The 25,101-nt window shown below is 37.6% G+C and overlaps 1 protein-coding gene across 1 annotated transcript in view; it reads left to right on the plus strand.

Annotated features, from left to right (window-relative positions):
• MRPS9 (mitochondrial ribosomal protein S9) overlaps positions 1–25,101 on the plus strand; it is a 61,135-nt gene that overhangs the window by 31,764 nt on the left and 4,270 nt on the right. Inside the window, exons 5-9 of the mRNA XM_032419386.1 lie at positions 10,245–10,324; positions 18,782–18,867; positions 19,692–19,767; positions 22,220–22,385; positions 23,327–23,435. Of these exons, the coding sequence (XP_032275277.1) occupies positions 10,245–10,324; positions 18,782–18,867; positions 19,692–19,767; positions 22,220–22,385; positions 23,327–23,435 (517 nt within the window). The remainder of the gene's footprint in view (positions 1–10,244; positions 10,325–18,781; positions 18,868–19,691; positions 19,768–22,219; positions 22,386–23,326; positions 23,436–25,101) is intronic.

Here is a 25,101-nt window from a genome sequence, read left to right on the forward strand (position 1 = left end):
GAAGTTTGTTATTACTATCAGCTAGAATGTAGCAACTGAAACGTCTAGACATCCCTGCAAAATGCTCCTGTTATTTTGGAACTATGTCAGTATTGGTAGGATTTTATTACATATTGCAGTTAACTATATTTAGACAGGATTCCTTTAGAATTAGCAAAATATTTTTTGCCACCTACCTACCAATTTTGCTGTACTTTGTAAACATAAGACAAACTAATTTTTTATGTTAAAAAATATCAGTGAAATTTAGATTTGAATAGATTATGATGCTTGTAAAGTGCCATTACTTCCTTTATTAAAAGATGGAAGCTTCCAGGTTGAGTTAACATAAAAATCCCGCTCTACTGTTTAAGGCAAGTGATAAAAATATCAGAAAAAACAAAGATATATGCTAGATTGATGACAGACGCAAGGAATAGCGCCTAACACTAGATGAAATGGAATTCAGGGGGGTCGAGGAGTGGTTCGATGAGACAAGAATGTTAATTGATATTGATAGAATCTAATACCCTTTAAGTGGATTTGACGACCATGAATCTTTTTGTACCATGCATTTAGCATTGAAATGTTCATAGCAAAAGCTGTTAAGTAAGGCTCTAAAGAATTTGAATAACACAGTATGATTGTATAGCTACACATACAAGTACAAAGAATACATTTTTCTATATGGATGCTAATGGAATATTAATAGAATTATGATGTAATAGTTCATAGAGAAAATCTAACAAATTCCAAAAAGTAGAAATGATAGGTCTTCTGACTTCAAATCAATAGAACCATAAAACTATTGGATTAAAGAGGAAATCAGAATGGAAATCACAGATTATTTAGAAATGTGGAAAGATCAGAACAATTCATATCAAACTCTACGGGATATAGACAGGTATTATGCAGAGACAGGTATTATGCAGAAGCAAACGTATTTATGAGACATTAACAGATACTAGAAATAAATGAACTCAGTATTCATTTCAAGAAGGTAGGAAAGGAACTAAATTGATGAATGAAGAAATTTTGAGGTAGGATAAATAAAACCAACTAGTTCTTCGAAAAAGCCAATGAAATTGATCAACTTCTGGCAAGTCTGGTCAAGGAAAAAAGAAACCATAAAATTTAGGACAATATTAATCATTTTAAATAACATTCAGAGGATAGTTTTAAAGTGAAGATGGTTGTGGGTAGCTTTATTCTAATTAATTTGAAAAATATCCTAATTAATAGGGACGCCTGGGTGTCTCAGTTGGTTAGGCATCTTCCTTCGGCTCAGGTCATGATCCCAGGACCCTTGCTCAGCAGGGAGCCCGCTTCTCCCTCTGCCTGCCACTCCCCTTGCTTGAGCTCTCTCTCTCACTCTCTCATTCTCTGACAAATAAATAAATAAAATCTTTAAAAAATATATATCCTAATTAATAACTAGTATTTATTGAAACGTAGAGTGGGCCAGGCAACAGTTCTAAATGCTTTGTATGTATTTACTCATAATCTTCACAACAGTTTTATTAAGTAGATACTATCATGTTCCCCATTTTACAGATGAAGGAATTAAAACCTGGAGAGTAATCTTCCAAGAACACACAGCTAGGAAGTGGCTGAGGCAGGGGGGAGGAGTTAAGATGGTGGAGGAGTAGGGGGACCATAAGCTTGCTTCGTCCCTCAATCACAGCTAGATAAATATCAAATCGTTCTGAACACCCAAGAAATCAATCTGACTGAGAGAATAAAACTGCAAGCCTGCAAGGAAGTGGCTGAGGTAGGATGTAGGTAGGCCCTGACAGTCTCGACTCCGAAGCACTGCCACACTTCCCTGACTCTCAAAACAGGTAGTAATTGTCTTAGGGAGAATATTGGTTAGACTAAAAGCTGGAGAAGTCAAAGGTAATCAGAGATCTAACCAGAGAAGCACCAGGCCCAGAGGTTCTTTGAGTTCTCTCATACTTGTAAAAGCTTGAATTTTTATATTATGTGAACTGTTGCAGAGTAGAAAAAATAAAACCTGCAGGTTCACTTTATAGGCTCACACAATTACTAGATCTGGACATGAACTGCAGAAAAACCTGTAGTCTAGTCTCATCTCATTAAATAAAATGATAGCAAACCAAATAAAGCATTATATTAAGAGAATATACCAGAGGACCTTTTTACCCCCAGGAATATAAGGATGGTTTAATATTAGGAATTTATTAGTGTGTTATTTGAGTCAGGGAATAAATCTTTTCATAGATAAAAAAAGGTCATTAAACAAAATTCAGCATTTATTTTTTGATGAAACTCTTAATCTAGAAGTAAAAAGAAACTTTATTAGTTTGAGAAAAACTATCAGGAGAAACAGAAACACATTAAATTAAAAAACATACCACTGGATTACTTTACCTTACGTTCAGGAATAAGATAAGTATGCCCACACTTGCCTCTGGTATTCAGTATTGTTTTGAAAGGCTTAACCAGTGGGATTAAAAAAGGTAGAGAGGTTAGGAATAAGTCAGTTATTATTCACAGATGTTAGGATTGCCCATCCAGAAAATACAAACCACAAACTAAAAACTATATTAGACTTACAATAGAATATTATTATTTGGATATCTGAATATTAAAAATATTCAAATTATGAGTTCTAATTTTTTTAAAACGATACTTTTTTTTTTTTTTAAGATTTTTATTTTAGAGCACGCAAGAGAGAGAGAACGCGAGCAGGGAGTGGGGCAGAGGAGCAGAGCGGGAAGGAGAGGGAGGAGGGGAAAGAATCTCAAGCCCACTCCATGCTGAGCACAGAGCCTGACCTGGGGCTCTATCTGAGATCATGACCTGAGCCGAAATCAAGAGTCAGATGCTTAACCAACTGAGCCACCCAGGTGCCCCTTAAGTGATACTGTCATAAAAACATGCCACAGTATAGGTAAAGGGCAAAATGCTAATTGTGCAGAATGATATGAGCATCCTGCCAGTTGACAACTTGGTGGCCAAATCCACACAAGTCAGTATGGAATGGAGTGTAATGATGATTTAAGTAACATGATAATCACATTGGTAACAAATAAATTGTGATTTTTCTCTGCCTGTATGTATTTTGGTGGACAGGAACTGTTTTAAAAACATTGAATTCCAGCTTTAAAAATACATATCTACAAATACATATCTACATATAGAAAAATATGTATCCCGTGTGTATTGTTTTTTCATCATTTCTTTGTATACACTTCTTACTCATCTTTGTTCTAATTTTACTTCTATAATTAAATTATGAAACTCCTTTTGCTAAAGTTTCCCTTGTCATCCTTGGTTGAATGGAGTTCATTTGCTAAAAGATTCTTCAAAGGGGTCTCATAGATTACAAAATTTCTTGAGCACTTACGTGTTTAAAATTATTTTCCTATAGCCTTGATACTTGAAGGACAGCTAGGCTGGAGGGAGAAATCTTTGGTTCACACTTTCTTTTTTTGAGTTTCCTGAAAGTGCTTGCTATAGTTGTCTTGCTTTGTTGTTTTTAAGAAGTCTTAGATCAGTCTAGTTATTCTTTCCTTATAAGTCATTTAATCTTTTTCCCTGGTGGTCCTAAGGATTCTTTATCTTTGTTTAGTAGCTTTGTGCAAGTACGATGTTGAGTTGATTATTAAGAGTTAGCTTACTGGGGCGCCTGGGTGCCTCAGTCATTAAGCGTCTGCCTTTGGCTCAGGTTGGGATCCCAGGGTCCTGGGATCGAGCCCCACATCAGGCTCCCTGCTCGGCAGGAAGCCTGCTTCTCCCTCTCCCACTCCCCCTGCTTGTGTTCCCTCTCTCGCTGTGTATCTCTCTGTCAAATAAATAAAGTCTTTAAAAAAAAAAAAGTTAGCTTACTGTGCTGCCGATGAGTTCTTTCAGTATCATAGATTCAAGTCCTTTACACCCAGAAAGGTTTTTTTTTAATAGTTATAAATACTAGTTCTGTTCCACTTTCTGTTTTGCCTCTTGGGACTCCAATTATATAAATGTTATTCCTTCTTTGGTTGTTTTCCACTTCAACCGCAGTCTGTCTCTGACTCATCTTCCTTTTTTTTTTTGATCTCATCTTCATTTTCTTGACTGTTTTTCTACTTTTTCTCCAGTGTCCTTTATAATGTTTTTAATCTACTTCTTCTTTGGGTAGTTTATAAGTCAGTCTACATTTCTAATGATTTTAGTTTTTTTCCTGTTTTTTCCCTGAGTTTAATCAAGTTGTTTCATTTCTTTTAGTTGTCCATTATGAGCTCATATTTTGAAGATTTGATTCAGAGTGTTCTCTAGTAAACCCAAATGCTTGTTTGAAAATATTTAATTCAGTTTGGAGTGTTGCATTTCACTTTCCTTCTGTTTTGTCATTGGTTTTGGTAAGGATGAATTTTCTTTAGCTGAACATTTGGATTCTCATTTTCTGTTTTATTTTTGTAGCAGTCTTTAAAAAATAGATGGAAGTAGGCGTCTGCATTTCTGTGGACAGAAGTGTCCTTTTTTTTTTTTTTTTTTTAAGATTTACCTATTTACTTTAGAGAGCGAGCACAAGCAGGAGGGGCAAAGAGAGGGACAGAACATATCAAGCAGACTCTGCGCTGAGCGTGAAGCCCAACACAGGGCTTGATCCCACAACTCCAAGACCACGGCCTGAGCTGAAACCAAGAGCTGGGCACCCAACCAGCTGCGCCACCCAGGTGCCCCAGAAGTGTCCTATTTCTTAATCTACTCAATGGAATTTAAAAAGAATAGAGTGTATCCAGAACATGACAGAATTGGGTCAAGACTTAAAAGTTTATTTATGATTTTGGAATTAAGAAATTTATATTCTAGAATAGAATTAAAGTGACTAGTTGAAGGATAAACATACAACTATCAAATAATGGATAATATTATGTCCTTAAGTCATAAAATGAAAAGGACAAAGATCAATAAATTATCTATTTTAAAATTCAAAACTTCTCTTTGGAAAGAAGACAGTATAAATTTAAAAAGCAAGGAACAGGGGTACCTGGATGGCTCAGTCAGTTAAGCATCTGACAAAATAGGCAATTCATAAATGAAAATACAAGTAACCAGTAAACACAGGAAATTATCAGATCAGAAACAATGTTTTATAAAACAATGATAGATCATTACACTTACCAGATTAGAAATTGTAAATATTATGTGTCAGCAAAAAATTAGAAACCATCTAAACATTTACCAATTAGGGTAGCTAACTAAACTGTCACAGAATCCTACTGTGGAGTAATAACGCTGATAATCAAGAGAGAGGTAGTTTCAGGGGTGCCTGAGTGGCTCAGTCTCGGTTAAGCGGCCAGCTCTTGATTTTTGGGTCAGGTCATGATCTCAGGGTTGTGAGATCGAGCCTTGTGTCGGGCTCCGCACTGACACTGGAGCCTGCTTAAGATCCTCTCTCTCCCTCTCCCTCTGCCCTACTACTCCCCCCTCATTCACACATACTTCCGCTCTCTCTCTCTCTCCCTCACCCTCTGTCTCTCAATCCCCCCCAAAAAGAGAGAAAAAGGTAGTTCCAGTTGTATCGGTACAAATGAGACACACTGTTGGGTGAGAAAAGGAAGTGAAAATGGTGTAGTGTTGTCCTAGTCCATTCAGGTTACCATACTCTTGGTAGCTTACAAACCAAAGAAATTTATTTCTCCTAGTTCTGGAGGCTGGGAAGTCCAAAATCAAGACAGCAGGTGAGAGCCTGCTTCCTGGTTCATAGACCACTGTCTTTCCCTGTGTCCTCACATGGCGAAGGGACCCAAGATCTCTGGGGTTCCTTCTGTGAGGGCACTCATCCTATTTATGAGGGCTTTGCCCATATGACCTGATCACCTCCCAAAGACCCCACACCAAAATACCAGCACATTGAGGATTAGGTTCCGACATGAATTTTGGGGGCAGGGGAAGACAAATTGTCTATAGGAAGTATGTAGTGTAAATACAGCTTAATACCATTTGTGTTTTTAAAAAACATGCAGACAGGCCTCTGTATTTCAGTAGGTAGACATAGGTAAATGTACTGAAAGAGTCTAGAACAGTCAACTTCAGCCTTGCCTCTGGTAAGGGAATTCTAATATTTAATCTTTATAAAAAGAATAAAAAGAAGTGTTCAGAGGGAAATTTATAGCATTGTGAATGCGTATAGTAGAAAAGAAGATCTAAAATCACTTATCTAAGCTTCCATCTTAGGAAACTAGATAAAGAAGAGCAAATTAAATCCAAAGTAAGTAGAAGAGAAAATGATAAAAATTATAGCAGAAGTCAGTGAAGTTGAAAACAGGAAATCAGTGGAGAAAATCAACAAAAACTGGTTCTTTGATAATAGATTTTATATGTCAGTTTTATCAATAAAATCGATGAGCCTCTATTCAGGCTAACTGAAAGAAAGGAGTGTGGACACAGATTACTAGTACCAGAAATGAAAGAAAGGATACCGCTACAGATCCCAGGGACATTAAAAGGATAATCAAGGAATACTGTGAACAACTCTGTGCCTACAGATACAATAACCTACATGAAATGGACCATTTCCTTGTAGGTTAGATACAATCTGCCAAAACTTACACCAGAAGTAAACAATTTGAATAGGCCTATATCATTTAAAGAAATTGAATCAGTAGTTAATAACCCAGAAGACCTTGGGTTTGGCCATGGCTTTTTATATACAACACCAAAGGAGAAGCTGGATTTCATTAAAATTCAAATTTTCTGCTGTGAGAAAGACACTGTCAAGAGAATGAAAAGACAAGTCACAGATTGTAGAAAATATTTGGAAAAGACATATTGATAAAGGACTGTTAGCCACAATACACAAGGAATTCTTAAACTCAACAGTAAGAAAACCAATGACCCAATTTAAAAATTGGCCAAAGTTCTTAATAGATACCACAGAAGATATATACATGGCAAACATGACAAGATGCTTCACATCAGGGAAATGCCGATTAAAGCAACAGTGAGGTATCACTACATACCTGTCAGAATGGCCCAAATCCAGAACACTGACACCACCAAATTGTGCCAAGGACGATGAGCAACAGGAGCTCTTGGGAATACACAAATGGTACAGCCACTTTTAAAGAGTTTGGCGGTTTCTTACAAAACTAAACATAACTCTTCCCATATGATCCAGCATTTGTGTTCCTTGGTATTTATCCAGAGGGGTTGAACACTTAAGGCCACACAGAAACCTGCAGACAGATGTTTATAGGGGAGTAGGTGGAGCACAGAGGATCCTTAGGGCACTGAAATTATTCTGTATAGTATTATAGTGGTGGACCCAAACCCACCGAGTGTACAAGAGTGAACCCTAATGTTAACTATGGACTTAGGGTGATAATGATGCGCCAGAGCGAGTCGGCTCATCACTTGTAACAAAGGTACCACACTGTTAGGGGATGTTTATAATGGAGGTGGCTCTGCATATGTGGGGGCAAAGATGGTATATGGGAAATCGCTGTCTTCCTCTCAACTTTGCTGTGAACTGCTCTAAAGAAAAAGTTTGTTGAAAAAATAGTGAAAGAAGGGTATATTGCATAAAGTTAATTTTATAGAAAACATAGTTAAATGAGGGGGCAGTGTCAAGAACAACAAAAACTAAAATACAGATAAAACTTACAAAAATATGCAAGAGTTTTTATGTAGAAAATTATGAAACTTAAAGCTCATAGGTGAAAGCCTGGATAGCTAGAAAAAGATTTCATGTTCCTGTAAAGAAAGATATTGCAAAGTTATTTCCTTAAAAATTATGAACAAACATATATAATTTGAATCAAAGTCCTGGTAGGACTTTTGGGAGATATTTATAAACTTTATTTGAAAGAGTAAATGTGCAAGAAGCAGAGAAAAATTTTTAAAAAGAAGTAAGGATAATGTAGCAACCTTACCCTACCAGCTATCAAAATCCAGCAAAAGCTTATTTTAATCAAATGGTGTTAGTGGTGCAGTATTCTGACAGACCAACCTATGGACGAGATTATTCAGCATTAGCATGTTTGTTTATACCACATTTTGTGAATTCTAAAACAGTTTTCAGTTTTAACAGTTTGACAACAGGATTCATTTTACAATTAATGTAAACCATGATGATCAGCACTTTTTCCTTCCTTCTTTGTATAAGATACATGATGGGACATCTTAAAATCTGTGACATCTTAGATTGAATGAAGTATTATGAAATCAAGTATATACACACACACCTCTATATATATGCTCACACTCTCACACATGAAATGAGACCCAACTCAGAAACCCCTCCCAACTTTTACAGTAGAGTCTTATCTGCAACCATGATATTTGTCTTTCTTAGGCGCTTTCTAACTGACTGCTTTAACGATACAGTGCAAATGGATTGCATAGTGAAGTTATAAATATTGGAAAATATGCAGGATTTCATGAAGTGTGTGAAAATGATGTTGGAGAAGTATTTAATTCATCCACAACCATTGGCATATAAGAATCTGGTTTTCTTTTTTAAGCTAAAATCCCTATCAAGACTTTTCTTCATAATTTATTATGAAATTTTGGTCTTTGTTTTAAATGTATTCACTTAAAGTGGCCTATGTGTAATGTCAGTTATCCTCAGAAGCAGAAGTATTCTATTTATTGTACAGGTGGTATTTCAACACAAGAGCGTAGTGGAGCGCCTGGGTGGTTAAGCGTCGGACTCTTGGTTTTGGCTCAGTTCGTGATCTCGGGGTCATGAGATCGAGCCCCACTTTGGGCTCTGTGCTGGGCGTGGAGTCTGCTTGAGATTCTCTGTCCTTCTCCTTTTGCCCCTACCTCTGCTCATGCTCGCTCGAGTGCTCTCTCACACACACACTCTCTCTCTCTCAAATTAATCTTTAAAAAAAGATTTACTCAACAGAAGAGTATAGTATCAAAAAACTGATGGGATAAAGTTTCTCTTTGCTGGACAAGGTAATAACTTGGATTTCTGCCTGATGAACATAGATTTCAGATAGATGAAATTTCTGAACATGAAAAAAATTTTTTTTTCCAGAAGAAAATAGAGGAAAATAGTTTTTAGAAAGCCTAAAGTCTTAAAGCATGCTCTCTCCATAGGAGTGATGTTGTCCCCGGGGAGCTGTTAGAATGTTTACAGCCCTCCAAAGGGCCACCGTGTACATCAACAGATCCACAATATATTGGTGGTATTGAAGTTTCATGGGGAGTAAGGCAATTAGGAAAAAGATGTCTAACAAGGCTCTTTAGTAGGGATGATAGTGAGAAACAGCCGATAAACCATGCCATAGAGGAAAGTGACAGATTCTACAGTATACATATATTTTAAACTTCTTGACTATGAAAGACAACTGTAAACCAAATTAAAAGGTGGGTGACACAGGATATCAACACATTAAGGCTGTCTGTGTTTGTCTCACACACCCTCCCCATGGGGAAAAAAAAAAAAGATAAAGCACCTCATCCTTAAAAAAAAAAAAGAAAGATGCTTTCTCTAAAAAATAATCTTTTTAAAAAAAAGTGACAGATTGGGAGAAAAGAGTTTTCAACTTCTGTAATTGACAGAGGAGTATACCTTTAACATATTGAAGTTCCCACAAATGGTTAACCAAGAAACAACTCAGTAGAAATAAGGGCAAAGGATGTGGACTCAGGTTTGGTTCATTTACTACAGTGACTTCATTCCTCAGTTTGTTTGGTGTTTATTAGATGTGAATGACCATCTGTATTTCAAAAGGAATTACACATAACACCTTGTGGGGGCCCCTTCTGTTTTAGACGTTTAAACTCTCGGAGGTATGTCACCACAGAGTTGGAACAAATAATGTGGCATGGAAAAATCCATTTAGTTTTTTTTTTCTTTGTTGTTTTATTATGCCTTTTCCTAATTTCCTGAATGTATGACGTCATTACTTTATCAGTTTCCCTTTTTAAGAATATGGGAGCGTGTTGTATTTATAGCTAAACCTAGATTTTTTTGTTCCAACAAGATGATTTTTGCTATTTTATGTGTGTTTATTTAAAACAAGTTCTAGAATTCTCATGATGAAATATACAGGAATATTATCAGATACAAACATTGTTTTATGTTAATGAGTGTGGAATATTAAATATCCTAAATAGTTTGCATGCACATTAAACATGCTGAACTAAATATTAAAATTCTAAATATTAATGCTGTTCTGTCATTTTAAAAGTTAATCAGAATTGTAGACATGTCTCCTAACTTCAGTTAAACATAGCTATTTGGTCTCTCTTGGCATAAATTTTTATTTTTGTTTATTTGTTTTCATCTGGCTTTTTATTAGCAATCCAGTGGGGAGAAGATGGCCGTCCATTTCATTTTCTCTTTTATACTGGCAAACAGTCGTATTATTCATTAATGCATGTAAGTATATTACATCAATGATTAATAATATGAACTGTAAGCTAAGTGACTGTACCAGATATTTTGTTCGGCTTCAGGATTTACCTAGTATGTTTCCTATTGTGCAAAACTAAGACCTCTAGAGGTAAGGCAGTATGTCGAAAGACTGTATATATTATTAATTCATTTTTGCTAAAGGTAAATAAACATCATAGAATTTGTATCAGGATGGTTTGGCCTTAAAATGCTGGTTCTTGCAAATTGAGATTGTTTTAGGAGGTAAGTGCTCCACTGAGTAATAATGCACGTATAGAAGGTAAGGTGCGAAGCAGGAAAGGGGACGAGTATGTGCTGCTGTCAGGGGCTGTAAGGCATTGACCACGGAGAGAGTCAAAATGTCGTCTGTACTTTCTGTTTATTCATACACGGTTTTTGCCTTTCAGAGGCAAGTGCAGCATTAGGAGTCTAGAATTTGTGCCTCCAAAAGACCTAAGAAATGGTTTTATTACACTGTGACTTGCATCTGTGTTTGAGTGTACTGGGAACAGCTTTCTGTTGTTGTTTCAGAGCTGTGTTTGGTAGCGTGCAAATTTGGGGGTTCCCTAGGGTGCTATGAATAAAATGGCTAGATGCTAATACCCGATTTTTGACAACAGGACCCGTGTTACCTTAAGAACACGATGTCAAGTTTTATTTTCTTCACAATATGATTTTTAAAAGTTGCAAAAACACTCACTGGGCTTCCCCATCCTCAGTCAGCTTTCAGGTTGCTTGAATCCCAGGCACACATTCACTCGGCTCTTTTAGAACTCTCTGGTGTTTATTTGTGCTCCACAGACCCAAAGGACAAAATCCCCACTTGTCAGGTACATTTATTTCTGGGGGAAAAAAAAGAAAACCTTCTTTTCGCTTTTTGTTGACCTTGGGCAAATGAGCTTCTTGCCCTGGCAGAAATGAAATGAATGATAAATGTAGAGTGTGTCTTTGCTGACTAATGGAGCTGCGGCTGGCGCTCCGCCGAGCTGCCCCCGCAGCCCGAGGCTGCCCGAGGACCCCTGCTGTTCATTTAAATAGGTATGTCAAATCTGCCTCCCAACGCCGCTGGTTTGATCTGTGGTAATATTTGTGAAGGTTCCATATGGACTTGAGCCCCCTGCAGTGCTAAGAAATAATGTACAACGCTTCATGGTGCAGACGCAAATTTTCTCTGAAAAGGGATGCAGTGCTGCGTTTTAGCTGTCGGAGGGGATGATGGAGCTGACGCGCTAGGCCTGTCAACTTGTTACACGGATGGGTTGCACGCAGCGAAGCTGTGGAAAATCTGTGCCTTTTAACTTTTCTACTTAATCACGGTTGTAGCATTGCCTTTAGACTGTATGCTACATTAATTCTCTTCCTGCCTTCTGCCTTTCATCCCGAGTTTCACGGAAAAAAGTAAAGCATGCAGGTCGTGTAGGGGAGCCTTACCAAACAGCTGTCAGCTGACATGCCATTTGCATTTGTTTGGGCTGAAACTGAGCAACCCAAGGGCAAGATGTTTTGTTGCATTCCATCAGAATGAAGAAATTACATATTGTAGAAGGGGCCTAACTTCGATTTCGGTTGGTTTCTGTGTTTTAGAAAGGTACTGCTCAAGAAACCGGTCGGTTTCTCAGTGGATAAAATGCTACCGTTACTCTGACTGAAAATGTCAAATTACGTCTGATTAATAAAGGTTTGTTTTTTTCTTTTTGAGTAATATAGTTTCTGTTACGTAGAGCAGAGTTCTTTGGGCTTTTCTGTTTTAGTGAAACTCCAGTAATTTAGGGCAGTTTATCTTGTTGGGTGTTCTGACTCCCCAAGAAGTGTGGGGCGTCGCATTTGTTGTATTGCTCATCGGAACAGTTTACACGTAGGAATTACAGCTCTTTTGGGTTAACTTGAGCATTTTAATTCAGATAATTAATAAAACCTTGTATTTGCAAAACTTCTTTTTATGGAATCTTAAAATTTATGCGTGGAGAAAAGGACAAATGCTTTCCTAAATATATGCCAATCAGCGCCCTCTATGGCCGGTGTTATTAATTAACAACTGTAGTCCTACCAGCCTCATTTCCTAGATCATGCAGAGGAGCTTCCTCCTAGAGGCTCTCTCTTACTTTGAAATAGTATGTGACTAAATATCCACTGGTCAGCTTACAGAAGTGGTTTTGTAGGGAAGTCAGGCATTGGGTAAAAAGAAAAAAGATAAAACTGCTTCATGTTGTTTGCTTGCTCCTTTGTTCTGCCTTCTCTTGGCCAGGGGAGGGGGGGCGGTCTGCCTTCTCTTGGCAGCAGGTTGGGGGTGTGTGGGGGGGGTGTCAGATGCTATTCGTTCTGTAGGAGAGTGATCCCACTGCAGCAAGGAGTCAGCCCCCAAAGACTGTGGCAGGCCCTAAACACTTGGAAATGTATCTTTGTTCTTGCCATTTCTTTGATGCAGTTTCTTACCATGTGACGGCGTAAAAAGACCATAAGCCAAACTAGGTTTTTATCATTAGCCAACTGTAATTGTGTCAGGCGTGGCAGTCATGGGCCAAGCTTTTTGACAAACAAACAAACAAAAAAACCCACAGATCTAGAGCATGTGTGCAGTTCTGCCCAGGAGACCTTTCTGACATCAATTAACCTTTTTATCTTCTGTAATAATGCCAATTCCTCTTTTTAGTATTTGGTCACTGTTTGTGTAATAGACTTATATATTACCTCACAGCAACTAATACAAGAGAGTCCCGATGTGGCTTACATACAGTGTTTTAGTGAACACTGTTTCCAGTTGGCCTATCATCAGTCCATCCAGTCTATCATCAGTCCTCTCCTTGTGGAGAGGCAGGGAAGTTTTTGAGGGAAGATGAGGACGAGAAGAAAGAAGCAATTTATTGTTCCTGCCCAGAAGTGAAGCATGATAGGAAAGCGTAAAGTGGAGGAAATATGCTGATCCGTGGTGGTCTCAGACTTTGTAAATGTGTTACCTTCCAAAGGTTGTTACCACCTTCCTTGGAACTCCCTTTTTCCTACGGATACGATATATGTCTTCAGGTTCCTGGGAAAGTCAATAAAAACCCACTGATTTTACACTGTAGTGAATATGGTGTGCATATGTAATGTAAAAAGTATAGGACAGTATAAACAAGTAGTGCCTTAAACAATAAAAAGTAGTTTAAGAAGAAATAAGAGACTTAAGGAGTTTCTCAAAGGATCGTTGAGTACTGAAAAGGGAGCTCCACGCTTGATGGCACTGGCTCATCTGTCTTTTCTCACCCAAAATGGATGGCTTTCCTTTTCCATAATAGCCATGTGACGAGGAGAACTTGTATACTTTTCAGACATGATTTAGAGTTTCAGTTTAGGGTTTCAGGAGCAGAAGGAACAAACAGAGGGAGAAAAAGAGAAGTTTCTGAAACAACTGAGCCTAAGTATGAAGGAAAGGGAAGAATTTTTAAAGAGGATATATGTGTGTGGGCAGAAAAGAAAATCCTATGCCATGGTACAACTGAGCTGTGAATAGCCTTGCTCTAGATGAGGGAGAAAACCCAGTGTGCACAGTCAGGAGACAGGCCAGAAGGGTGGTCTGTGTGCTCTGGGGCCTGCCAGCCTGATGGGGGGGGGGGGGGGGTGGGGGGGGTACCTGTCCAGACCGGCCACGCTGGTGATGGAAGAAGGCTATGCCCATGAGCGAGACATTTACAACCTGGACAGCCATGGTTGAGTTTGGGCAGGGCCTTTAATTATGGGAAAAATGTTAATTCAGGCTTATTTGTTAATATATACACGTTCTTGAAAAATTTTACATTCACTCACTATAAGCGAATTAAAAATTATTTAAAATTCATTACGGGAGGTGATTATTTGACTCTGAAGTGGGAACCCTTTGTAAAATATGATTCATTAAGTCTGGGCATGTCTACTGCAGCCTTTCCCGAAGTGCTTGGTAAGAAACACAGGTTATAAAATATTCTGCATGAGAAAGGTTCTGCCACGAAGTGAGTTTGGCAGTGCCGCACATTGAGTCCTGGGAAACTCCGCCAGGAGCCGCGTGATAGCATGATAAAGTCCAGCAGTGAAGAAGCCTGTTACAGTAACCCACTACTGCTCAAACATCGGGTCACGGAACCCTTTCTGCCCAGAGCCCCTTTTAACGTTCCATGAGACCAGTGCTTAGGAAAAAATCATTTATCAAACACCTTAGGCATTTGCTGACATTTTACATAATCTCCCTCACCCCAATTTCTATGATATGGTTGTGCATCTCTTTTTAGATGCAGTTTTTACTGCACTGGGAATTGAGCCTCTTAAATCTATAAACCTCATTTATATTTTAGGACTCGTTTTACAGTAAACAATGGAATATTTTCAGAGTATTTCCATGAATTGAAGGAATTACATGGCCACAGATGAAATCCGTACCCAAAAAAGTTTGAAATTAAGGAATAAGTAGATCATTATATATTACTTAAACTATTCTGCTGAAGTGGAAAAAAAGTTAAAATTTGAAAGAAAACCAAGTAATTCTAATCCTGATAACTTATGCGTAAACGGGATTCATTTGCCTTTTGAAAAAAGGCTGGCTTATTTAGAAAGTCTCTGATTTATTTTAAATGACTTAACCTTCTGTGTTCATAAAGCCTGAGAACAACAGCCCTCGAAGTGACTTCACTATGTGAAGATCCCAGAGTCCAATGAGCAGAAGTCCTGGGGACTTAGTGCCACAGAATTCTTACGTAGTTTGCATCGTCTTTGTAACCTTGTGGTGAATATTTAAAACTTTTGATTTAGTGTCCTTATCTTTAAAAATGGAGTTAAAACAGTGACCCTTCTCACAATGAGGTATTATGAAATAACTCCTTTAAAACTGTGCAAAGTACTGATTTTTAAAAAGCTACGGAGTGGTGCTGACATATCTCTGCGTGCTCTTTTAAGGCAGCATATTGTCTTCACAAAGTGATAGCAAGGGTGTGTGATAGCAGTATGTCACTTAAAACATTAGATAAATAGCAGTAACTATGATAAATGAATTCTGTATTATGTTTATTTCATTTTATTTCATTGTATATGCCAGTAGCCAAAAAATTGGGGAGATTGCTACTTAGGAAATCTGATTTTCTGTGACTTTTTTCTTTTTGACAAACACATATTTTAAGTCCATTACTATTCTGTTATTTAACTAGCATCTAAGATGACAGTTACTATTAGTTTATTAGTGTATGTTTTGGGTATCAAAATACAGTTGACTTTTCCAATACTACCCCCACAAGAAATTTTGTTTACCCTTCCTAAAATTGGAATTTCTACATGATTAATATAGCCAAAACAGATTTTAGAAGAATACTAAAAAATCATATTGCTCATGCTCTTGGAAGGGTTTAGTTTAAACGCATCCCTTTTCTGCAACCTGAGCATCTGGTATTTTCAAATTAGGCACCTTCTAAATTTGACTCATACATTATGGAAATCTGATGACACGAGGGGTGGATAGGCTTGCTTTGATTTTATGAAATATTAATCATAGTTGTGATTAATGATTCAGCATTTCACATCTGGGTTATTCCTGTCGTATTTGAAAATTATACTATTAAATACAGTATATAAACTTAGTGTAGGTGGGGTCACACTAAATCTCTAGTGTCCTTTAAAAATTAAGTGGAAACTTAACAATATATCAGACGCTACCAGTGATAATCTGTGATGCTGACAGTTCCTGGCATATTTCATACCCTCAGGGATTTTTGATGCAGGTTCGTGCACATCTCTTCAGGGAGCTGAAGCTGTAGAATCTACTTTCCAGAGAGCTGTTGTCTCTAAGTAACCAAGATAGGATCTCTAGAGTGGCTTTATTATATAGAAGAGAAAGAATAAATAGAAATGGTACACCAGTAAAATTGTTTCAATTGTTAGACTCTTGAGTGCCATACCTCCCCCCGCTGTCATTTCTTGACCTTTACTACAGGTCAGGCATTGCGCTAAATACTTGATGCATGTTTTCCTATTTAAAGAAATGTATGGGGTGGCTTAATGAGAATTATGTAATTCGATGGATCACAACCATCAAAGTGTAAGCGTCTGCCGTAAATGAATAAAATTTACCATGTTTGAAATTTGACATGTACCATTCATGGGTGGTTTTCTCATAGTCCACATTTTTTTCTCATTATTTCACTTGTACTACTTCCAAATGATTATGGAGCTAAATATAACCATGGAAGGTAATGATGACAGTGAAAAATATGTGAAGAAGAGTATGGACTTAAAAGTCGGTCCAGAGTCACTGGAAAATGATGATGACTTTAGCAGTCCACACATTGACTTGAAATTTGACTATGAGGCAGGTTAATAATAATAATAATAGCTATTATTATTATTATTTCTAGTTGCCATAGTTATTCCAGAAACTAACAGCCTTACAAACAGGAGAAGGCATCTTATTACTGTTGCTGGTGTTCTCTTGGATTCGCATTTTTTTAGCTGGATTTGAAAGATACAACATCTCTGACTTCCGTACCCTCAGAACGTCCAGACTCTGGAGCAGACCAGAGAGACTGATGCCATTCCTTCACCAGAGCCCCGAGGTGTAGCAGTGTGGCTGGGGCCAGCCTGCTGACAGCAGGGGGCCCGGTGCACAGAGAGAGGCCGTGTGTGCTGTGTCTGTCTACTTTGTACAAGTGGGGTGGGATTCGTCTTCTGGGTTCTTGTTTCTTCCTTTATTTTATCTATTCAGAGCATTTGAGAATTGCTTTCTAGAAACAGGTACACAGAAATTGTTCTGATATGGTATCCAGGTGGGGTCACAATCCAGTATCTTAGCCTTTTAAAATGAGTTAAAAGTCAAATGAGACTTTACCATTCTTGGGAGATAAATTACAGAACCAGTCAAATGAGGCTTACCAATTCTTGGGAGATAAATTGTAGAATTTTAAGTTGAATAGCAGGTATACATACTACACGTGGATGGCTCACATTCATTTTTGCTTTTTTTGGGGGTAGACGGTTGTAGTACTGCTGCTGCAGGTGGTGGATTTGTGCTTTGGGTATAGTTGTAGAGATTGTTATACTTAATATGGACACTAGAATAGAATTAACTGAATTTGTCCCTTTGCTGTATTATGTTGAACTAGATTCTTGATACTTCTAGTGTTTAGATCCAAACGTCAGTGTATGTAACTTAGGGTCATCATTAAAACAGATCAGTGGGCCCCACCCCAGAGGTTGCTCATCTGAAAGTCTGGGTTAGGGCCTGAGAAATCACAGTTCTAACCAGTTCTACGCTTATGCTGCCGCTGCTGCCCTGGAAACTTACCTTTACAGTTACCGACCTGGTGATGGTTTCACTTTGTTTGAGATCCTCATGTACACTGTTAATGTACGCACGCTGGTACAGACAGAGACCCATGCAAAGGGACACTTCCCCTTTTCTTAGAACAAACTCGTCAGCAACCTCTGGCAGTTTAATCAGAGCCAACAAGAAGTTGCCCTTCCAAAATTTGAAATTATTAAGACTATTTGAGAGATGGATGAACATGTCTACAGTGACAAGTTGTGTCTTCATTATCTGACAGTAAGTAGCTGATGATATTGGAAGGTGTCATGATCAGCAAGAAAAAAATGTCATTTATATCATCTCTGGCTCATCCTTTGAAAATGTCTACTCATTAGGTATCAGTATGGTAGATTATGTTAAATTATAAGTGAATACACACATATTGGATGTGAGTCCTCAATGAAAATTTGTTCAGTCAAAAAACTGGGAGACAACTTGCATGATTCTACTTTTGTAAACTCATTTCCTGGAAAATGTATTTTATTGATACTATTCATTGCCAGATTATTGCTTTTTACAAGTTCTAACAAAATGGCAGTTTTCCCCCCAGTTTACATTACAATTTAACAAGTGACATACATTTACAGACTTTGTTGGAAAGTAAATTAATGGAAACAAATCAAATAATGAAACAAATATAATAGAAAACTTTTTAAGACATAGACTAACATGGTGAGGACTTAAATATTATGTAAATATTGAATATTAGATAAGTAGTTCAGCTGTAAATATCATAACTTTGCTGGTTAATTCCCTAAATTTAAAGTGCATATTGCTATATAAATTATGATTTCTTTATTTTTGTTTGTTTGTGGAACTTAAAGGAAAATAGTTTGTAGCTTTCTTTTGTGTTTTCCAACCTCACTAGAATTTTTTTATAGAGTAAATTTCTTACAGAGTTATTTAAAAATCAGTTAATGTATGCTATTATGTATGATAGTAAATTCTCATTGAAATTATACTACCATCCTTTAGTTTGAGGGAGAAATAGTATAATTAAAAAGTGTTTTCAGTGTTATTTGCTGTGCAGCTAGATTCTGTGAGGAGGTCCCTTCTGAAATGAGGGATGCTCACAGGGAAAATATGAGTAGAAGTCATAATGTACTGTAGCTCTTATTTTAGCGTGTATATTTTATTTGCCACAGGAAGCATATGGAAAGCTACTAGAAGCAGAAAAGCATCAGAACCAGTTGCAAGCCAAAGGTTTATTTTCAGAAAAAACTAAAACCAAGTAAGTTCTTCTCTCGCATTAAAATACATGCAAAATTTGAATGAAAAACATGCCACTTGTCATTGGTGGTGTTTAGGCATACTTAAAGCCTAGAAGTGTGTTCCCGATTTCAGCATTGATCATTAAAGTTAGGGGTCAAAATAACAGGCTGATTTTTTGTTTGGGAGGAAGTAGATATTACAGCTGTTATTTTTATCTTCATTCCAGATTTATGTATTAAATGGCACTTACTTTTGAAGAGGAGATCCTCAGAATTTTTTTTATATAGCTGTATATTTACTGAAATACCAAAAACAATTCAGGCATGTAAATGTTAAGATTTGGACTTCCATTGGGCAAACAGTGATAGGTTAGATCTGTCAGCCCGGTGCTTCACTACTTCTTATGCAGAAGACATGAGTCTTTGAGAATCCCTTGCTGAAGTCGTGCATACCACCGCTAGCTCTTTATTTGGACTTGATTACTACTTTAGTCCTCTGGCAGGCCACCTTTGTGTCCATTGCTTCTCCTTTGAAGTAAATAATGAAAAACCAGCACAGTGTTAATTTTTAGGAAACCTGGTAGCTTGGTGTATCACATGAGTTCCACAAGAGCGTGTTTAAGTCCTCCAACAAAACATTTGCTAGACTGGATGTCTTTCCTAAAGTAGAATGAGGGAATGAAATAACACTTCTCAAAAGTAGTTTACTTAGGTGAAATTTTAATGCTCTAGAATACAAAAATTTGTTTCCCAATCAAGAATCGCTACTGCATGTGGGATCTTTTGTGATAGAACTCTAATTGCATGGTTAATTTAAAAGAGAATATATGTGATATTTTAACAGAAACCTGATTGGCAGCAGATGGCTGATTAAGGAGGAACTAGAAGAAATGTTAGTGGAAAAACTGTCAGATCAAGATGTGAGTGATTAATCTTTTAAATTTAAGGGGACTTGTGCCGTAAGAATGCAGACAATTGCTGTATTTAGGATCGTCACGGTAATGTTCCTCAGAGGCAGGTGTTCCTAAGACAGTTTTCCTTTCTAAAACATATGTATATTGGTTTCTGCCAAAGGGCCTTATTGCGGTCAGGAAGGTGACATGCCTCCTGGCCAGACCCTCCTATCCACAAGTGCCCTCGGTGTCCTCCGCCGGCAGTTCTAGGGAAGCACAGCAGAGGTCAGTTTTCATCTCCTTCAGTAAAGCTGATAGCTAATTTTACAAGCTAATGTAAGGAGTTCTCACAGGTGAAGTAGAAAAAGAAAGGAGCGCATGGTCGCCCTCGTGCAATTTGCTGCTCCCTGGCCTACTGTGTGCAGTATCTAGAAGGGTGGTATTTTTCATCTTGGAATCTGAGAAACCACCTATGTCAGAATCACTTAAAATGCAGCCAGAAAACTGGTTAGAAAATGCAGTTTCCTAAGAATTCAGACCTCGCTCAGAATTTCCAGGGGTGTCACCCAGGAATTCTTTTCTTTTAACTCCCCAGGTGAGTCTTATACCCTATAAAGTCTGTGCCCCCTGCTTTAGGTTTTCATTGGAGTGCTCTTTTGCTAAAGGCTCTAATATACGCCAATATTATCTGAGGAAATTTGATGTTTTAAATATGCTGATATTCTAAATTTAGATTATTTCTAGAAGATTTGAGTGTACGTTTCACAGATTGTTCCAGGAAGGACTTTTTCTTCCACGGCACACTGGCTAACACTGTTAGTACCTTGCCACCCGTGTTGATTTTAAGTCATGTACTTAAATTGCGCTTTTTTTCATTTAACATATTGGAGAAATTAATGATTTGGAAACGTTGCAACTTGCTTAACAAGGTGTCAGGCATTTGGTGAGTGGTAGATCTGGAGTTAATTTCTAATATCCTAACTGCCAAGTCGCTATTGCTGCATTTGGATCTAACTGAAAAAAATCTCTTTGCTTCTTCATTGAATGTATCATTTCATTGTTTCCTATGTTTTCTGGCTGCTTTGATTTTTTTATAATACAAGTTTGTTTTTTGGGGTTTTTTTTGTTTGTTTTTCCATTTTGAAAACATCCCAAGGGCTTTTTTTTAGAGGTGTGCAACTGGGAAGACCAAATATATGCATTTTCCATGCATACACATAATGATGTATGTATCTCCTATACATAGACAGTAGATGTGTGGGTGATAGTCTGCTGTACTTTTGGGGTACTGGATAGCAGAAGAGATCCTGAAGTTGCTGGCTGGTATCAAGATGGGGGAGGCAGGGACTTCTTAAACCTTACCCCTAGCTCATCAGAAAGGCCATGCCAGACTCGTAGCTACCCCTCTGTACGTTCATAGTCAGCATGTGATGGAATTGAGAGAACAGCTGAGAGCAGAGGGCACAGGCCCAGAAATGGAGGGGAAGAACAGAGCTGTGTCAGTCCAGGTACCGCAGGTGGCCAAGTCTGTCACCCTCACCTAGAAAATCCCCCTCTCTTTTATTGTGACAGCACAGGAAGCAGTAATTGAAGCAGTCTCTTAAAACTTACTGTTGAGATTTCTCCACATTTCAAATCATTAGTGGCAGATGTTCACGATAAAGTCAGAGGCAACAAAGAGGAGTATGATTTTTAGGGTTGACAAAAACACAAATAAGGTTATCAAAAATTGGGTCTCACACTCCACATTAAGGATCTCGAGTATTAGTTGTCTCCTTCTGCATAAACACTTTAGAATGATTACTCTGGCGTCTAATTTTAAGGGGTTAATACCAAGTTGTTTACTTTCTAATCACATGTTCGAGAACTATTAAAAAAAACGCACAGAGTAGCAGGGATAATTTATTTCAAGAGGTTGCCCTTTAAGTCAAGTATCTCTTGAATTTTTAAATAGCTTGATTGTTCGGTTTTAAAGGAAATCATAAACATTAAAGTAACACAGCTTGAACAGCTAAAGATATATTTGCCAAATGTATTATGAAATATAATTTAAGAGGTACATTTTCTCAAAATCAAACTCTTCCCATTTTACTATACATAACTGGAAATTATTTTTAAACCTCCTCTTGATCCAGTTAATAAAAGAGTAGAAATTACACTTGAAGATCATCTAAATATTTTTTGAAAATGAATTTAAATCTCAATTTCATGTAATTAAAATACAGAGAAGCTGATTTTTCTTTGCTTGGTAAGTCTCTTTTGTTTCTCAAAAGAAAAGATTGGGCACTGAGGGATACACAGGGGAAGTGTTGTGTCTGCATGCTGTTTTAAAAGCAGCATGAAGGTGCAGGAGTGTCATCCTGTCAAAATTCATCAAGAAAAGCAACATTGGAAAGATCAGGTATACAAAAATAGCAAAAATTTAGCAAATGCAATTACACTTGCATCTTCTAATGAATTTTTATTTTATTGTCTGTAGTATGCACAGTTCATTCGGCTGCTAGAAAGGTTATTGACACTGTACGGTGGTGCCGAAGAAGAATTTGTGCAGAGATTCCGTAGGAGTGTAACTATTCAATCAAAAAAACAGCTGATTGAACCTGTGCAGTATGATGAGCAAGGAATGGCCTTCAGCACCAGCGAAGGTAATGACATTCCGTGGAGAGAAAATAAATTTTGTGAAAACTGAGAAACAACAATTATTTTTATTTGCTATCACTCCCTGGTATTCAGTTGGTCCATTTGTTTTTTGCTGCCGAAACATTGAATTTTCTGATTTTTAAGACTCTGTTGAAGTTTCAAAAATCTGAACCTTCTCGTGTCCCAAGAAAAAATGTGGATGCGTACCTACCCCATCTTGTTGACGCTTTTTATTTTTAGACTTATGTTAAATCTTTTTCACATTTTCAACTGGCAGAGACAAAAAATGTTTGTGATAAAGGTTTCCCATCTAAAATGAAAATGCTCAGGGAATCTGCTTGTTGGATACTGAAACTGTGAAACGTGAAAACTTGAGGTCCTCAACCTCACATCTTCCTTGGAGCCATGCAGACTTTCGTTATGATGCAGCTTTTAAGGCCTGACCTATTAAATGATAAACCTGCAACTCTTCACAGTTGAGCATTCTTCCTTGGCATTTCAACTAATGCTTTCAAAGAAATGGAATCTTTCCTGAGGATTCTTTTCTTTTTTACCAATTATATTTTATTATACTGTTCATATATTTTTAAAAGTTATATGATTAGATATACTTACTGATTACCAAAGAAGAACACTGTAAAGTGGTTGTTTTTCTAAAGTAACATAAATAAATACGAATTACTTCATTGCTCACTGAAACTAATTTTAAATCATTGTGGTGTTCCTAAAATGGAGTTGAGGAACAAAATTACCCCATAATAAGCTCTATTGCATTGATTATGGTGTAGTTTGCCTGTTTTATTTTTGTTTGACTTATAATACTCATAGAACTTTACTACGTATAGTGTACTAGTATATTGTCCTTCTGGGGAAAAAACATAACGTCGTTTTACCTACCCCATTCACCTCGAAGATTTTTACTAATAGAAATTCTGTATTTACAAAGGTAAAAGAAAGAGTGCAAAAGCAGAAGCAGTTGTTTATGAGCATGGAAGTGGAAAAATAAAAGTAAATGGAATCGATTATCTGCTTTACTTCCCAGTGACACAAGACAGGTTTGTTTCTCATTTTGCGTTTGCGTTTTGTCTTTATATTAAAAAGCCTTATGATTTTCTGATTATATATGTCTGAATGATTGTTTCTCTTTACCAATGTAATTAAATCAAACTAGCTAGAGGGAAGCTGTCACTGTTTTTTAAATGTGATTTTCCAGATTTTGAAAAAGCATCTCTAGAATTCCTCATTAATTGAATCTTCCTCCTCTATCAGATCCTACTGGAAGTTGAGTATTTTAGATGTATCTTCCTTTCTGAAATGCAGACTATGCCAAAATGAAAGAAAAGTAGATTCCCACCTTCTGTTTCCCTAGTTGGGGGGCGGACGTGCACAAAACAACAGAAACCAACCTTGGCCCTTACCAGCATAAATATTAGAAAAAGTCTGCTTTATCGCTCTGGATTTTTTTTGCTACTCAGAGGAAACTGATTACATACTGAGCAAGCAAATCTAAACCTGACATTGATGTGTTAAAACAAGAGCTCATCAGGCTTTGCTTTAGTTCCCAGTGCCAAATATGGCAGTTTTATTTTTTTGAACTTTGTATCCCATGGAGAAATAGATATTAATCATAAATAAGTTTTACAATTCACGTTCTCTAAATATGCTCATCTTCGATCTCTGTGAGTCATTATCCAAAGGCTTACTCTTTTGGAGGCGGTTATTATTTTTCTAGTAGTTACTGTCATTATCCACAAGTAACACAAGTTCTGCATGATTAGGCCCTGTTTCCTGAATGTGTAGTGCGCTATTTAAGGTGAAAAGAGGCAAAAGCTCCGCTGATCCCAGTGCTTATGTAAGGAAGAGAGGACCCTGTTAATGTCGTGCAAGTTTCTGGACCGAATAATGACTTCAGGAAATGTATGTTTATTTTATTGGTATGTGTGTCTGTATCGAGGAGTAACCCACTCTAACTCCATTCAAATGGAGTAGGCTAATTCTGCCATCCTTCTCACAGGGAAATGGGTAGCGGAAGCTCTTCTTTCCTTTAAGAAAAGCCAGAGAGAGACCCAGAACGTCAGCACTGGAAACTGCTTGGAGGAATGGCATTTGACCAGTAATAACCTGTTAGTTTACTTTCAGATGTAACTCCTGATGCTTTAACCATAAATCTCAGTTATGGCTTGAACTCATAAATCAATAGGTATCCTTAGAACTTACTCTCCAGTTTGAATTCAGCAGGCATTTACTAAGGACGGTCTGTGTGCACCGTCTTGTTCTGGGTGTTGTGAAGATATCAGAGCTATTTAAATATGATTTCTATCATCAAGAGACTTCCTCTCTGATTGGGAAGCCTAAGTAGAGAATCTTGGCAGAAATGGGCACCCGACCGTCTCGTCATCTTAAAGTGGTTGTAGGGATTGTGCTAGGCTGGCCTTCCCACGTGCAGGAGCAGCCAGGAGCTTACAGATTCAGCAGCAAGGTGACCACTGACCAGCAGGAAGGCAGCTAAACTGAGAATCAGGTGATCTCGCTTCGAGTTCTGTTTTCTAGCTGTGTGACCTTAGCCCAGATACTTAAAGGTCACTTTGCTAGTTTGTAGGAGAATTGGACTTGATCTCTCAGATGCTCGCCTACAAGTCAGCTGGATGGCTAGCTCTCTTTCCAGGGTCCCTTCTTCAGGCTGTTTGCACAAATAGATCATTGGGAATGAACGTTGACTGT

The sequence above is a fragment of the Phoca vitulina genome, unplaced genomic scaffold (assembly GCF_004348235.1).
Source record: "Phoca vitulina isolate PV1807 unplaced genomic scaffold, GSC_HSeal_1.0 scaffold22, whole genome shotgun sequence".
NCBI classification, from domain to species: Eukaryota; Metazoa; Chordata; class Mammalia; order Carnivora; family Phocidae; genus Phoca; species Phoca vitulina.